Raw genomic sequence first — 17,407 nt, 5'->3', positions numbered from 1 at the left:
TCTCACCTGCTGCTATGACTGAAGACTCCCAAATCTTTATTTTTATCCCAGAGCCACACATCCCACTGGGTACTACTGACCCAGGCATACAAGTCACATTCTTACCCCCTACATTTGGGAATCACTGGAAGAAGGAGATGTCTGATAAACTGACTCCTTCCAACTCAGATTCTACGTTTTTCAGTTTCTCTACTCGCAAAATATCCAAAACAATGAATTGCTTCTCAAAAAAATGGGACATGGGAATAAGAGAGAAGCACGTAGAGAACAGAGCTACCAACAAGGTAACACAAAGGCATAAAGGCAGAGAGCTGGGAGCCTTTCCAATATTGCTGAGGACAGGCTCTCCAATGCTTGGCCAAGGCTAGGAGAAACCTGGCTTAAATGGGGCTAGAATACCAAGAACCAAGGAAAGGGGACAAGAGGAACCCATTTAAAAGAAACTACAATTGGGATGGTAGTAGTTGGGTACCTGTGAGTGGAGAAGGTGGGGCAGGGCAGCCAAAGTCCTCACATTCAACAGGGCCTGCTGTTAACTAATTCTTATGAAAACCCCAAGGCCAGCTGACCCCACCAGGGAGTGCATCTCAGCGCCACTCACTCAGCCTCGCAGTGCACTGACCCCACCCAAGATCCAGAGAAAAGAAACCACCACTGCAAAAGACTGCAGAAACTACCAAACTGTACACTTTAAATGGGTGAATTTTGCGGTATTTGAAACATATCTCAATAAAGCTGTTTTAAAAAAAAGTACCGTGGGGAAGAGTCAGTGACTTCCAATTACTCATTCACTCATTCAAGACGATTATTCCCCTAACCTGTCCCTATAAACCACTTGGCTGTATCAGTTTTTTCACTGTTATCTGCTCCCAGCCCCTCAGCCACAGAGGCCTTTAAACTCATGTTCACCTAATTCAGGTCCCTTGGAGCTGACTGAACAAATTCTGTGCACAGGAGAGGACAGCTCAGAGGACCAACTGAATAAACTGCTCTTTTCTGTCTCCAGTTAGGAATATAAGCTTTGAAGCCTCCGTCCGATATGACCCCAACTCTGACACTTTCTTGATACGCAAACTTTGTACAAGTTACTTAACCTCTTTGAGCCTCAGTCTCCTGAAAATGGAAATACCACCACCTACTTACTGTGAAGATGAAATAAGAAGACATAAAATTAGGTACAATGTTGGCATAAACATTATAGTCACCACTACTACTATTTATTACCAATGTTAATAATTATAACAAAAAAATAATTCGGGCCTCCATGAGAAGATTCATGCCCTGAAATCATCATCTCTGAACAAGTAGGGCTCCTGACCCCAGATTGGCAGAAAAGAACAAGCAGAAGTTTGTGCCAGACAGTTCAAGAAGGCAGAACCAAGAATCAGAAATAGCACACTACAGGTCAAATCTTGGCCCCTTGGGGGTAGGAGAATGCAGGCAACTCTAGGGTCCTTCCCACCCTTCCACCCATAAACCCAGCCCTCCTTACTTGAGCACCTCTTCTCGACACTGTTTTTGGGGTGCGAAGCAGGCGATGGCCCAGACTTTGATCTCAATCCCATTGTAGAACTGTTTCCCCCGCATGTCCCAGACACCCTGATTGGGTGTGGCAATGGCCCGGTTCTGGGGATAGGCAGAGGGGGCGCCCAGGTGAGCCTCAGTAGAGCCAGGTGGGTAGGGGAGCAAAAGCCCCTGGCTATACAACCCCGTCACCCCCCAAAATGCCCAGAGATGTTGTGTGGCCCTGACCCTGCTCACCCGGCCGCCATATTGCAAGATGGGCGCCGGCAGCACGCGTCCCGTCACCTCCGTCATGTCATCTTTCACTTTGATCCCAAATTCCTGGATGTAGGGATCTAGGTTATAGCTGGCATTCTTCATCTGCAAGACAAAAGAAGGGGATCTCAGGAGAGCAGCAGCTTGGCAATACTGCTCACCTTCTGGGTCCCAAGTAGAATGCCCTGGGCAGCTGAGACTGGCAAGAGTAGCCCTAAAACAGGAGGGAAAGTGGAAGATGACATAAGTGGGAGTGGATAACATAGGGAAGTAATACAAAAGGGAAAAAGAAAAAGAAAGCAAAGTAGGTACAGGGTCAAGAAGCAAGAGCAATCCTATGGAATCCCAGGAAACAAATCTAGACTTGTGTTCTCCTGAGGGTCCTGCCAAGGCAGGAAAGCATCTTGCAACCAGGGGCCCCAGTGACTGAGCAACTGAGCATACGTTTGTTTCTCTGCAGCCCCACTGACCAGGCGGCTGATCTCCTCCTGTCGGTCTGGGGCCGACCTCGCTGTAGCCTTTATCATGGTGGAAGTCTGGTTGTCCGTCAGCTTCTTAATGCAGCGCTGCCCGGCCACAATGTTACAGACCTGAGGAAACAAGAACGGTGGGTAACTCTGGCTTGAGTTCCATCTACCCTATTATATTCAGAGTCCCCCAGTAAGGGAACAGACCTTGGCTGTCTGTCCTGGGAAGGGGTCTGCAAAATCTCTTGGACACACAGGCTAAGTTAGAAAATACCCGTGTGCAACACAAAAGGCAATATAGCTACTTTGTGATTAAGAGCTTGTGATCCAGAGCCAGATCTGGGCTCGGCTCAGATCCCATGTGTTAAAATGGAGACAACAGTAATAATCTCATTGCATTGTTTGGAGACTAAATAAAATAAAGCACTTAAAGGGCCGAGTACAGTTCTGCAACACAGTAAATACTCAATAAATTGCAGGATAAATTATTTTTACCAAAGGACCCAATGTAGAGCTCTTCTGAATACTAAAAAAGTCAATACATACAAACTGGATTCCTAAGGTAGTAGGCAGCTCTCCAATGGTGACAGGAAGTCTATTTCTCCATCCTGCAACCCACCAAAAGAACCGGGGAAGGCTCTTAACTCTTGAGCCCCAGTCTACAAATGATCACTGAGCCCCTGGACTATAGAAATCACTGTTTGTTGACTGACAGTTTCCTCTGTTGGTATGAAAAACATCCTGCCACTTGGTTCCTCTGTTTGGGGCCCAACAGAACACAATGGAGATCAGAATAGACTTTCCAGCGATATACACGACTTAACGCCCCAATCTGCTATATTCGAGATGCTGTGAACAGGAAGCTTTTTGGCAGAGTAGAGAGAGCCAGTAGGTTTAGAAGACTTGAGTTTGAAGCCCAGCTTTGTCATTTCTAGGTGATGTTACCTGGGGCAGGCACAGGTCTCTTAACCACTCTGAGATAGTTTATTTTCAGTCACGCGGAAAAAACACTAGCTCTCATGAGGTGGTTGTGAGGATTTAGAAGAAATGAAACATGGAACTTGCTCCCATAGGGCCAACACTATGTAAGTACTGGAACTATCCCTAATTTCCAGAGTTCATGCAGAACAATGGTAGGGAAAACCAGGGCAAGGTCATCTATTTGCCCTTCGACTCTGTATCCCAAACAACATACAAATCGATCAGTTCACTAATGAAAATCCAGAATTAAAATCTGTAATGTTGCTCTCTTAAAGGTACCTTAAAGCTGTAGCACTCTCTACAGATTTCAGCTACAGAATCAATACTAAGAAGAGGGCTGAAGTAGGGATGTGGAGAAATTCGAACCATTGTGCAATGCACTGCTGGTGGGAATGTAAAATGGTATGGCCACTGTGGAAAACAGTATGGTGATTCCTCAAAAAATTAAACACAGAATTACCATATGATCCAGCAATTCTACTTCTGGGCATGTACTCAAAAGAAGTGAAAGCAGGGACCAGAACAAACATTTGTACACCTATATTCATAGCCGCAGTATTCACAATAACTAAAAGATACAAGCAATCCAAGTATCTGTCAATGAAGAAATGGATAAATAAAATGTGGTATATACATACAACAATATTATTCGGCCTTAAAAAGGAAGGAAATTCTCACATAGGCTGCAACATAGATGAACCTTGAAGACATCATGCTCAGTGTAGTAGGCCAGTCAAAAAAGGCCACATATAATTCCATTTATATGAAATATCCAGAACAGATAAATCCACAGAAACAGAAGACTAGTGATTACTAGGGGCTCTGTGTGTGTGTGTGTGCGTGTGTGTGTGTGTGTGTACAGTGGAAGGAATAGTAAGTGACTTCTAAAGGGTATGAGCTTTCTTCTGAGGGTGATGAAAATGTTTTAGTATCAAATAGTGATGACAGTTGCACAATTCTGTGAATACACTAAAAAACCAGTGAATTGGACATTTTAAGAGTGAACTTTGTGGTATGTGAATTATATCTTAATTAATCTATTCTTAAAAACAAAACAAAACAAAAAAATCCCACCAGGCTACATGATTTAACCCTGAACCTCTCTCCAAAATCATCTATTACTTTTCCCCTCATCCACTACATGCCAGCGACTGTGGCCTCTGTCTATCTCTCAAAAAGACCCAAGTTTCCTGCTGCTTTAGAGCCTTTGTACTTGTTATTTACCTCCTGCCTGGAAGGCTCTTCCCCCAGGTTGTTACAAGCTTGGTTCTATTTCTTAAATTGGGACTCAGCTCAAATGTCTCCTAAAAGAGGCCTGCCCTGACCACAGTAACTAAAGTGGCTCTCCAACCCCCTCCACCCTTACTTCTATCCCCTTAACCTATTTTATTATTTTTGTACCACTTACCACCATCTGAAACTACCTTATTTATCAATTTATTATCTATCTCCCCCTTCTAGAATGTAAGCTCCATGACAGCGGGGAACTTGTTGTGTTAATCTCTACATTCCCGACACCTAAAAAAGTATATATAAGACACATAGTCGGAGCTCACTAAACATTTGTTAAATAAACAAACAACAGTAAAAATCAAAACATAAGTCATTATATAAATTATTCCTCCTCGGAAACTGTTGTGTAAACAGAAGTAATGTTATAATAACTTGCTAACAAACCTTAGCTGGCAGTAGATATGACCTACAGCCTATCTACGTAGTTGGGATCGTCCCTAAAGACTTCCGTTTACACCTCGGAGAAAATATTGTCTTCATCACACTTTCTGTGCATCAGCACCTCTTAACTGAGTCAGTTCTTAGGTTTGGGGATCTCTCCTCCCTGCAGCCTAACTCCCTCTGGTTAGTTCTGAAACCCCAGAAGTTCACCGAAGTCTTGAGCTTTGATCCCAGCTATCTGACTCCTGCTGCTGAAACAAAGTAAGACAAAAGTCTAGGCTAGTGATTCTCCAACCTCAATGTTCAGATGAATCCTCTTTGGATTCTGTTAAAAGACAGATTCTGATTTAGCAGATCTGGGTGGGATCTGAGAGTCTGCATTGCAAACAAGCTCCTGGGTAATGCCTATAGTGTTGGTCCACTGACCACACTTTGAGTAGCAATAAACTAAACAATGAAGCAGTCAGCAGTAGTTTCTCATTAAACACTTTGGCTAGTGTATGCCAAACCAAACACAGCCCAATGGTTCTATATTTGCATTCTATAACTTAAGAAGCATTACTATTCTTTCTTTAATTTCAAAGGTCTTTAATTTCAAAGGTCTACTGAAGCATAAAAATATGACAAATCTTAGGACTAAATTTTTTTCACAAAGAACACATTCATCATTAGGGAAATAGGATTCAACATTCACCTCCATTTTCTCTAAAATAAGGTACACTTGTATCTCTAGGTCACTTAGGATCCCCAGCTCCAGAGAACAGAGAAATTAAGAGGACATGAATGTGAGTATTTGAAATCTCTGTCCTGAACGAACTAATTACTTATTCAACGCAGTAAATATAGTTTTCAACTTTGCCTGGCAGTCCTGAAAGAACATGAGCGGGATGGGAAATAGAAAAGAATTTAGCAGGTAAGAATGAGGCCTACATTTCATAAAATGACCTCATACCTCTCCGAATGTCAATTTTCCAAACTTCAAAATGAAGATGAGAGGCTACAAATGGAAGAACAGACCTCTGATGATCAGTGAATAGGTACAATGCTTGTTCCCCAGCCCAGCCGTCACTTGGCAGCCTTACCTCTAGGGGCAGGTACGTATGCTTTTGTTCCTGGCCAACTTGCAGGCATGGCAGGTGGGGATACTTGAGCTGAAGGTTATATTTCTGCTTGAAATACTGTGCCACTGTGCACTCCACAGTCTGTCCACTCTCCAGCTGCAAGGGAAACCTGTTTGGGGGAAGGGAAGGAGGTATATGAGCCCAGTATTCAATCCCATCTCTCTGGATCTACAACCATGGGAAGACCCAGACTTGGCTTCATCCTATCCAGCCCCTTGAGTACTGCTACTCTTGGGAAAGCAGGCAATACAGGGCTCCAAAAGAGAAGCCAAAGATTTGAGAGGCAAGTTCCACAACCATCAGGACCATACCCGACTCATCTGTATCTCTGGTGTTGAGCATAAAGCCTGACACACAGTAGGCACTCACAGTCCAGTACAGTCTGAGGTCAAGAAGGCAGATGAAATCACTGACAGCTTCCCCAAGGACTAGCCCAGGAACCCAGCTTTCTTTTTCAGGAGGAAGAATAAGTCTAAAGAGATTCTAACATTTACAAAACTGAGACAGGAGTCAGGGGAAGATGCCTGATCTATAGTAAAGGCCAATGGAGGAAAGGTGGAGCCCAGGAAGGTAAAAATAGTAGGGAGAATATCAATGGAGCTGGGAAGACTGGGGGAGGGGTGCCAAATTCCCATAGCTTATCTTTGAAAACCCAGGCCAGTCCAAGGCTTATTCTCAGGGTAAGTGGGTGGGGGGTGGAAGCCAGGGAGTGAAGGGCCTGTGTTAAGATATTCTCCTTCTCCACCAATGGATGGCTCAGCAACCCTGTCAACTTACGTCTGATGGCTGGCAGGACGGCGGGTAACATTACACACGCGGTATTTCCTCTTCATCTGTCCACAGTGAGTCACCTCCACCTTCAGGCCTGGGATACACACACTGTTTGTCAGGGTTGGAATAGGTGGCTCAGGTTCCCAGGCTTGGCCTCTCCCCTGAACATATCCCAGGGGGATTTCCTTTTAGGGCTAAAGAGAAAGTAACGCTGTTTCCCTTCCCTGCCTAGTTGGGTCCTCACCCTTGATCTCCTTAGTGAAGCGCACACGCTGGGAGTCCGTGAGGGGCTTGGGCTGCTCGTCTATGTTCCTGATGTCCAGCACCTCACACATGAACTCAATCACCGGCTGCGCCTTGTAGAAGGCCGTGGCTGAGACTGCGGGGACAGACAGGGTAGGGACAGCTCAGCTCAGGCTCTGTCTTCCAGAATAAGTGGAGGTACTGCTCTTTACACCCTCTTCCTTACAGGGTATTGGGATGGGGCGGGGGTCCCAGGGCTACAGGGAGTAGACTAGGAGTATGGTTGCAGAGCTGGGAGGGAGAAGGCTGGGAGTGTGGTCACTGGACTCAGGGTGCCCCTGGCTCCATCGCTCTCCCCACTCACCATCAATGTTGAGCATCATCTTCCACATGGCAGGGCGCACAGACTGGTGAAAGCCGAACCAGACCTCGCGCCCACCCCCCAGCGGGTGGTAGTAGCCCTCAGGCGGTGAGAAGAAGGAGCGGCCCACGGGGGTGTACCTGGCAGGGACAGGCAGAGAACTGGTCCCTCGGGCACAGGCCCCCACCCTGTGAGGCATCCTGGGCACGGAGGAGCCCTGGCCTGGAAGGCAGGACACCAGGGCTTTAATTCCAGCTCTGATCCTTTCCTAGTGGTGTGACTGACCTTGTGCAAGTCTCTACCCTTTCTCTGCCCTGCAGGGACAGATGGCATGAGGCCCAGAGATATATAAAAAGGACAGGGCCAATGCTTTAAACCATCTAACTGTATATACACACTTGCCTGGCATATGGTAGGGCGTCAAATAATATTTTGTTTGAAAGGCACACTGTAGGATTTGAATATGTGCTCATTCCCTTCCTCCCCCCGTAGCAGTTCTGACACCACTAGTAGCCCAGATACTAACTATACCCAGTACCTCATGGATGCCAGGTGCCTCATGGCCACATCCAGGGCTTGCACAGACTCCAGGGGAACAGGGATCTGGCCACTGACCAGGGCTTCATGCAGCATGCGCCAGCTCACAATGGCTAGCCACTTGATGGAGACCTTGAATATTCGATCCTTCCCTTCTCCAGGGATTGTCACCTCAAAGTCAACCTTCAGTGGAGAGACAGGGGGGAAGGAGTGCCAATGCTTTCCCACAGTCCAACATTCTCTGCCCTGACCACACTGCGCCCTGCCCCATGGATCTGCTAAGAATCTGCTTCAGCTGACAGGGCTCACAATGAAGACTTCAGAGCAAATGTGGCCCCTTCGTCCCCAGCCATCTCGGCTCAGTGCTTCTTTCCCTCTCAACCACACTTACCAGAAAGTCCTTTAGGTCTAGCTCTATTTTATATCTAATTTCAACCTGTCTGGAACAGGTACAGACATACAGCAGGCTAAATAAACATCAGCACCTACCCCACCCCACCCTAAAACACACTTTCTGAACACAAAAGATGAAAGGGCTCTCTGGAATGCCAGTCTCCAAACAACCTTACATGAGCTCAGTCCCACCTAGACCCCTGACACAGGTCGAGCCTGATTCCCAACCTTACCCGTTCATTGCCAATGGGCAGTGCTGTGACAGTGTAAATGTTCTTCTTTCCATCATACACCGGCTTGCGATCGCCGAAGATCTGAGGCTTGAAATGCTGGACCATGTATTCCACCACTTCCCTGTGGGGGATAGGAGCGGCCTGTGGAAGCTGAGACACTACCACTTCAAGCTTTTGGAAGTAATTCGAGGTCCAGCCAATGTCCCGTCTACTACATTCTCTCCTAGCAACTACTCTAATCTTAGCTACTCTATGGCTGTGCTTCTTAAACTTCAACATTCATATGAATCACCTGGAGATCTTATTAAACTTCAGATTCTGACTCGGTAGGTCTAGAGCCAAGCCTAAAACTCTACATTTCTAACATGCTGGTCCTCAGTTCACCAAGGCTCTAAAGGACTTGTAAGAGTCGGTGTGAGTGCCTTCTGAGCAGAGAGCGAGGCTGAGGAGCGAGAGAAGGGCTTCATCTTAGGGTCTCTCCAGAATCAGGAACAAAATTGAGGCTGTTCTAATTCCCAAGCTGATAGCAAATATGTAGATGGGGAAGAGATCTAAACTGGAATAGGAATAAACTGTGGATGAAGAACCTCATCTCTTCCATCTCTCTGAAGCCCTAAGTTCCACCACTTCATTTTCTCTCCACTGCCATCTCTTTCTGGATTTCACTTTCTATCCTTCCCAATTAGATTTCAGAGCTGCCCAACAATCTTTTTCATGTCCCTGATCACTTCCTTTCCTCATAGACTATGTCATACCTTCTCCACTACCTTCTAACTCCAGAACCCATTACTATCGCCTATCAAAAAGCAATTCTATAACTCGGAAAAAAGTAGACCACTGTAAGTAAGGCCACCCTCAAGTTCCCAGACAACCATATTTATATGTGCATGTCCCTTTTCCTCTTTCTTTCCTTTCACACTTGAAATGTCCTTCCGTATGATTTTTAAACATCTGAAAAATATGTTCAACTTCACTCATTAGAGAAACACAATTTAAAATTAGACCAAAATACAAAAACAACAGAAAAAACACACACAGACAAACAGATCAATGGAACAGAATTGAAGAGTCCAGAAATAAACCCACACATACATGAACAACTAATTTACAACAAATGAGCCAAGAATATACAATGGAGAAAGGAAAGTCTCTTCAGTAAGTGGTGTTAGGAAAACTGGACAGGCATATGCAAAAGAATGAAACTAGAAAACTAACTCTGTACACAAAAATTAACTCAAAACGGATTAAAGACTTGAACATAAGACCTGAAACAATAAAATACATAGAAGAAGACATAAGCACTAAGCTTCTGGACATTGGTCTAAGTGATGTTTTTGTGACTTTGACTCCAAAGCAAAGGAAACAAAACAAAAATAAACATACAGGACTACATCAAACTAATAAGCTTCTGCACAGCCATCAACAAAATAAAATGGCAACCAACTGAATGGGAGAAGATATTTGCAAATGATTATTCCCAATAAGAGGTCAATGTCCAAAATATATAAAATACTCATACAACTCAAAAAAACAAAACAACAACAACAAAAAAAACCCACCCAATTAAAAAATGGACAGAGGATCTGAATGGACATTTTTCAAAGGAAGACATACAGATGGTCAACAGGCACATGAAATGGTGTTAACCACCACTAATTATTAGGGAAATGCAAATCGAAATCATGAGCTATTACCTCACCCCTGTTAAAATGGATATTATCAAAAAGACAAGAAATATAAGTCTGGCAAAGACGTAGAGAAAAGGGAATCCTCATACACTGTTGATATGATTGTAAACTGGTATAGCCATTATGGAAAACAGTATGGAGCTTCCTCAAAACAAAACAAAACAAAAAAAGAACTTCCATATATGATGCAGCAATTCTTCTTCTGGGTATTTATCTGAAGAATATGAAAACATTAATTCAAAAAGATATATGTACCCGTATGTTCACTGCAGCATTATTTCACAATAGCCAAGATATGGAAACAACCTAAGTGTCCACTGACAGATGAATGGATAAAGAAGATGCTGTGCATGTGTGTGTGTATGTACACACATACAGAGGGTGACAAAAAAAGGTATATACATTTTAAGAAAGGAAAAAACAATTAAAATGGTAAAACTCAATATATACCGATAACAAAAGAGGAATACAAGTCACGTTTGACTTCTGCAATTACAAGAGGTGCTTAAAGTGGTTACCATCAGCGTCCAGACACTTCTGATTACAGTGGACTACTGCTTGAGCAACACTGACCAAAGTGTCCATGTTTTTTGGCACCACCGGTATATGCAATGGAATACTATTCAACCATTAAAAAAAAAAAGATGAAATACTGCCATCTGCAACAACATGAAGGGATCTCAATAGTATTATACTAAGTGAAATAAGTCAGAAGGAAAAGGACAAAAACCGTATGACTTCACTCATATTTGGAATGTAAAAAAAAAAGTTAAAAAACAAAACAAAACTTACAGATACAGAAAACAGGCTGGTGGTTACCAGAGAGAAGGGGGTGAAATGGGTAAAGGGGGTTAAATATATGATGATGGGTGGAAACTAGGCTTTTGGTGGTGAGCACACAATAGAGTATATAGACATCGAATTATAATGTTGTATACCTGAAATTTGTATAATGTTATTAACCAATATTACCTCAATAAAAAAACCAAACCATATCCTGAGTCAGCTTAAGTGTGATATTTTTCACATGAATTAAAATTCCACAGTAAAACATGGGAAAATTAATTTTAAAAAAAGTAAATTCAAATATAATTTTTCATGTATCAAAATGCCAAATATCAAAAAATACAATATACTGAATTGGTACAGATATGGGGAAGAAGCACTCTGATACCTTGCTAGTGGGAGTATAAACTGGTATAACTTACCTTAAACACCTGGCAATATCTCAGAACTTTTAAATGTATTGTGCCAGCAAATCCACTCCTAGGAATTTATCCCACAGACTCATATTTGATTGCAAAAATGTATCTATATTTAATAACATTCAATGGTTTCATTTTTGTAGCAAAAGTTTAGACTCAACCTAAATGTTCCTCAATAAATTCATTAAATAAATTATAATAACATCACATTCAATGGAGCTATGCAAAAGAATGAGGTGGATGTGTATGATTTTCCAAAACATAATAAATTGTTCAGTGGGAAAAAAACAAGGTACAAAACAAAGTATATAGGATTCCATATTCTGTGCATTTAAAAAAATGCTCTATATACACATATGCTTGCATAAGCAGAGAAAAATATCTGGAAGTGTACTCAAGAATGGTAACAATCATACTCAAGAATAGTAACTATCATACTCAAGAATGGTAACAATCATACTCAATGGTAACAATATATGCCTCTAAGGAAAGGAACTAGGGGACTAGAAATCAGGGTAACAGAGGACATTTTTCTTTGCTACTCTTTTTGTAATATTTTTAATTTTTTACATTAGGCACATAGAGTTTTCAAATAATAAAATAAATTTTAAAGACAAATATTGCTGCTTCTCTCTAAGGCTAATCCCTCCAACTTCGTATCCTGTAAAGTCTTCCTGTCTCAGCAAGGACATCCCACTCATTCCTCCCGCCTCTGTCACATACCTTTAACCTCTTCTCCACTAGCTTCTTCTCCTGAGTTTATAAACATATCCATGTCTCATTCTTAAAAACTTTTCATTCATTCATTTCAACAAATACTTGAAATGTGCTAGGCATTGTACTTGACCCCTATAATCCTCTCTAGCCAACATATTCCCTCTTTCCCCATGGTTCACTGTTAAGCTATCTGGATAGAGCCATCTGCTCTCACTGTCCCTACCATATTACCTTCCACTTATTCCTTAACTCACTATAATTAGGTTACTAGCCCAACTACTCTACTAAAACTGTTCTGACAAAAGGCACCAGCTATCTCCAATATATCAAAAATATCCAATGACATTTTTCAGCATTTACCTTATTTGGAATCTCCTCCTCAAAAACCTTCTTGAATTTGGTGATACCACCCTCTGTTAGTTTTGCCTTTACCTCTATGGATCCTCTTTCAAGGTTCTAAGACTCAGAACAGTGAAGACTCCTGGACTTGGTGTCTTAGACGTGCATCACTTACCGGTTGACTCTGCGAGGACATTTATCCGGCTTGATATCCACCTCGTAGTGGTAAACGTCAATCTTAGGGATGTCCACCTCAAAGTAATTGGCCAGGAGCTTGATTGGTTTCCCCACTGTGCCAATGCCAGGCCTTCGAGGTGCCTGGAACACCTGCTGCAGAGGGGGCAGGTATGCGCCCGCAGCTACAAGACAAAGAGGCTGGTGAGGGTAGAGTCTGGCAATCTCCTCACACTCAGGTCAGAGGGGTACAAGGCTTCCTAGAACAGAAGCAGGAGGAAAGCCTCTCTCCTGACTACCCTACCCAGCTGAGGGCTTCCACTGGCTCATACAGGCTCATTTAAAAAATAAAAACACAAAAAACCTCTCCCTAATTAGGAAAATTACGCTTGTTGTCTATCTTAAATTTAAATTTATTGAGTGACTATGTAATAAATTCCTATTACGTATTAAGTAAAGGGGCTAAATTTGGTTTCCAGTAACAAAACCCTTCCTTCTACTAGATGAAGACACATACCTCCACCAGGTATCTAGCAGACCAAGAATGCCCTATTCTCTGCCAGCCAGATGCTCACTTCATTCATCACCACCCTGAACACAAAACAGCATCATCTTAACGCTCCTCTGCAATGTAGGCATGAGGAGGATCCAAAGGCCAGCTTGAGGGGGGCAGGGGGAGGATTAAGGTAACTGAATGGCTGAGATTAGAGAGAGAGAAAATGAGAAAAGGCTAAAAGGATCGAGTTTGGAAACTAAGGACAGAGGCTGAATAAAACAGGGAGCTGGCGAAGAAACCAAAACTGGAGGTCACAGCAGGAAAATGGTTGAACTGGGAATCAGGGAAGGAGGAAAGGCTGGAGTTAGGGGATGGGGCAAGATAGGTTAGAGCTGGGAGCTTGGGCAAGAGGCAAGGCTGAAACTGGGGAGACAATGAAGAAAAAGTTCAAAAGAAGAAAACACTAGGGAATGAAGACAGGCTGAATATACTAGGAGACTGAAGCAAGAGGCGGCTAGATTAGAGGACTTGGGAAGAAGAGACAGCCATTAGAATGTTAGTGAAGGGAGAGATACTGACTCTGGGAAGGAGAATACAAGATTCTCTCCAAGGCACACAGCTCCTTCCACACAGAGGGCCCAGACAGCAGCAAAAGGGATCAATTTCAATACAGAGGGGGCCCTTGGGAAAGGGCTAGGGCAATGCCAGCTCCCACTATGTTCTCCTTTCTTGCCACCATCCTCATTGCTGCCCCTAGTTTTATTTTCCAGCTTGAAGGGAAAGGGAGGGAAAAGGGAAACTGCCTAAGAGAAGCCTTTGTCCAGAGCTACTATTGTCCTTGCCAGTAGAGGACCAGCTCAGGTGGGAGGAGAGATAGATGAATCAGCCCAGAACCTCTCCCATCACCAGAGCTCTGCTTTCAGTCTGCCAGGCTGGGGGGATGGGGCATATCCTCAACTGGGGGGTCAGGAAGAGGTCAGAACCATTCACGGGAGGGGCATGCTTCCCAGAGCTAAGCTGCTGTCTCCTGACCACCTGTCAAGCCCAGCCCCACTCCGCACACTGGGAAAACAGGCCCAGCCTGGAGGGAAAAGGCCTTCAGGACTCAGCCATACAGGGAAGTGAAGGCTTAACCACTATCACCTGGCCACCTATCCCAAAAAGAGCTGGGCAGAAATTGCACACACAGTGTGATACATTCCTGTCATACACATCCAAACACTCACTTAGACCTAGACAGTTTACCTTTATACATATACCCCTCACCACCCTAGGCTGTGTGTTCTTCAAAGACAGGGACTATCTGCCTTGGTCATTATTGAATCTTCAGTGTCTGACACACAGGAGGTGTGTTCAATATACAAATATTAAAGGAATGAACAAACAGATCCATACACAAACCACAAAGAAAATAAAAACAAACGAACACCTGCAAACTGCTCAGAAACTATTACAAACCCAGCACAGAACAAAAATGCACCCTGGTGGATATAGCTGGTGAAAGACACCCTTCCCCTCCCCAAGTTCTTACATTCCATTCACCTCCTTAGCCTCCTAGGCTGAATAATCGCTGGGAGCCTTGGGAGAAAGACATCCCCTAGAGCTGGGGGCTGGGTTGCACTGATGGGGGAAGGGACAGACACTGTAGCCTCAAAGCCTTCTCTTCTAGAAATAGGACTACAGACCAGACAGCCTTAGGAATCCTCCACTCCAAGGAGGCTTTGGGAAAACAAGAGAGCCCCCATGCTTCCTCATCCCAAAACTAGGGAAGGCAGGAGGAAGGGGGAAGCTCTCTCCTATTCCATCCCTCCGCAAGCCTTACAGCTGTAGAAAGTCCCCCAGCCCCCAGCTTTTAGTCTGAGAAAGGGAGACACTTCCCTTCAGACCCAGACAGGGACAGACGGCCACTTTGTGATGCAGATGAGGGCCCCAGCACAGAGGACAAAGCTTGGGCCTTGGGGGAAAGGGGCGGGGCCCTTCCTTACAGACAAAAGCAAGGAGGGAGGGGCCGTGAAAAGGACACTCCCCCTCCCCCATCCCAACCAGCCCTGAGAAGGAAAAGTAACAGAGCTGAAATGCCTGGCTCAGGGATTCTTTCCCTGCAGTTTCTGAGGCCCACATAACTCCCAAGGAGCCAGACAGCCTATTCAAAAGACAAACTCAAGGCTAGGTTAGCTGTCAGTAAGCAAAGACTAAAAGGCCAGTCTCTCCAAAAAGAATTTGTCCACACATGAGTATACGCAAATTATTAAATATTCACATACGTGCTTAACCATTTATGTCACTCTGGACTGTGACTCAGTTCAGTTAATAAACATGTTCTTTGTGTCAGGACCTACACATGTGCTGGTTTCACAGATAAATTAGACACTACCTGTACTTTCAGGGAGCTACCAGTCTAGTATGTGTTTGCAACACACCTGAGCCCAGAAGGCACACTTGGACATAGGCCCAGTGAAGCCAGCAACAATACCTTACTTTTGTGTATTGTGTCCTCCAACTTCCAAGAGACTATTCTGGGCCTAGGAAGGATGCACTTATGGGGGTACCTCTATCGATAGCTTCCAGAATGAATTTCAATTACATCATGGGATGAAGCAAAGCCTGCCCCACAAGGCTACAGCCAACTCCAGATACCAAGCTCTAGTCCCTTCCCTAGAAGCTTATTTATCGGAAGAAACAGTTTTTTCATCACTCCAGAGCCCATTAGGAATTCATCAGAATAAAATCATTAGCAGTGTGGCATGGGTGTCAACTCCCAGCAATCTATCTGGACCTGTGACCTACTCCTACTCCAGTCCACAGGTTGTTGCAAAGTCTCCAGCCAAGAAAACCAGGAGAGTTCCTGGAATGGAGAGAGGGGCCTGAGGGAAGGAGGAAGTAGTTTTCTGAAGTCTGTTGCTCCCTGCACTCCACCTTAAGACCTGTACAGCCTTTTCAAGGTTGTTTTCTCTTGGAGGAAAGTACTTACAGATCTCTGAATGGATGACTCGAATGAGTTGGTAGGAGCTAGTTCCTTGAGGGGATTAGATCTGGTATAAAAGACTAAGATTCTTCCACAAGAAATGAAATTCAAGTCCCCAAAGGAAACCCTACTCCCACCCCCAGATCAAATGGTAGGAGCTGGTGAGATCCCTAAAGGATTCCCAGATCCAGAATGCTCCTCCCATCAAAGGACCTAGGACACAGGTGGTGCCACCATCCCACAGCCCATTCTGGGGACTCCAGTCTTCTTGGGGCAGTCCAGCCTCAGTTTCTCCTGTTTTTATCTCCTTTTCTCCTGATTGCCCATGAACAAGGAGAAAGTAAGGCTATCATCACCTGAACTCACCAGGGTGGTTATAAACTCCTCCTCCCCCAAACAACTTATAGATGACAAAGGGCTAGCTTGGCAATCTTAGGTCAAATGACACGGCCATGACAGTTTCTGGGGATTAGAGAGAGGAAAAAGATATCCAGTGGGAGATAGGAGCAATGAAAGTGTTAAGGTATAGAATGAGATTAGGCTGTCACCTCAGGAGACATTTCAATGGAAAGGTCATTATCCTTTGATTAAATGATCCCATCTCTACTCTGTATTAGAACAGGCAGACAACCTCTTCCAGGTAAACCAGGGCCTGGCCTTGGTCCCTCAGTAATCAATACCTTTCCTAAGGCCTATCTTTAGGGAGGCCCCGCCCCAAGAACACTGCCTTGCCTTTCCTTGTCCCAGTGGCAGAATAAGGCACTTTGGCAGTTTCCCTCAACTCATTCTTGGCAAATTGTGACTGAGGGTTTTGCCAAGGGTTAAGAAGCCCCAAGATGAGGAAGGGGACAATTTCAATTTGCGCTCTGCCAGCATAACCTTAGAGAGAATGCACCCCCATCGGCGCGCACTTATTTCCAAGCCAAATCGCGCGGGGTGGGGAGTTGGGGAGATTCGGACAGCCACGCCCCCACCACATAGGGCAGCCCCTTCCAGCTGCCACCTCCGCGCATGCTCCAGCGCCTCTGCTCCAGCTCCCCGGACTCACCGGGTGGAATCCCAGGGCTGGATCCCCACCCACCGCCCCCTGACCCTCGCCCCCGCGTCAGGCCCGGCTGGGGCGGAGCTCACAGTCCAGCTCTGGCGCCTTCTCCCAAGAGACACTAACCCAGCCCAGACCGGCTGAGCCCCCGCCCCCGGCATGCGGCAGTTCTGGGCCCATCTGTGTCGACCCCCTCCTCTCCTGGACACCTGGAGCCCGCC

The 17,407-nt window shown here is 44.7% G+C and overlaps 1 protein-coding gene across 4 annotated transcripts in view; it reads right to left on the bottom strand.

Annotated features, from left to right (window-relative positions):
- Positions 1 to 17,407, bottom strand: part of AGO1 (argonaute RISC component 1) — a 36,636-nt gene that overhangs the window by 18,675 nt on the left and 554 nt on the right. For 2 of the 4 annotated variants that reach the window (XR_012497133.1, XM_019726508.2), the window contains exons 2-11: positions 12,685 to 12,868; positions 8,561 to 8,681; positions 7,936 to 8,117; positions 7,401 to 7,537; positions 7,038 to 7,172; positions 6,800 to 6,887; positions 5,984 to 6,131; positions 2,250 to 2,369; positions 1,753 to 1,884; positions 1,493 to 1,626 (exon numbers count right to left, since the gene is read on the bottom strand). Coding sequence is in view for 3 of the 4 variants with exons in the window: in XM_019726508.2 (XP_019582067.1) it covers positions 1,493 to 1,626; positions 1,753 to 1,884; positions 2,250 to 2,369; positions 5,984 to 6,131; positions 6,800 to 6,887; positions 7,038 to 7,172; positions 7,401 to 7,537; positions 7,936 to 8,117; positions 8,561 to 8,681; positions 12,685 to 12,868 (1,381 nt within the window). In the remaining variant the exon portion in view is untranslated. Of the gene's footprint in view, positions 1 to 1,492; positions 1,627 to 1,752; positions 1,885 to 2,249; positions 2,370 to 5,983; positions 6,132 to 6,799; positions 6,888 to 7,037; positions 7,173 to 7,400; positions 7,620 to 7,935; positions 8,118 to 8,560; positions 8,682 to 12,684; positions 12,869 to 17,407 lie in introns of those variants that run through there. The other 2 variants (XM_019726509.2, XM_074334389.1) reach the window with 2 other exon arrangements.

This window comes from Rhinolophus sinicus, linkage group LG06, assembly GCF_036562045.2.
Source record: "Rhinolophus sinicus isolate RSC01 linkage group LG06, ASM3656204v1, whole genome shotgun sequence".
In the NCBI taxonomy this organism is placed as follows: Eukaryota; Metazoa; Chordata; class Mammalia; order Chiroptera; family Rhinolophidae; genus Rhinolophus; species Rhinolophus sinicus.
This window is presented reverse-complemented; position numbering and strand designations above follow the sequence as displayed.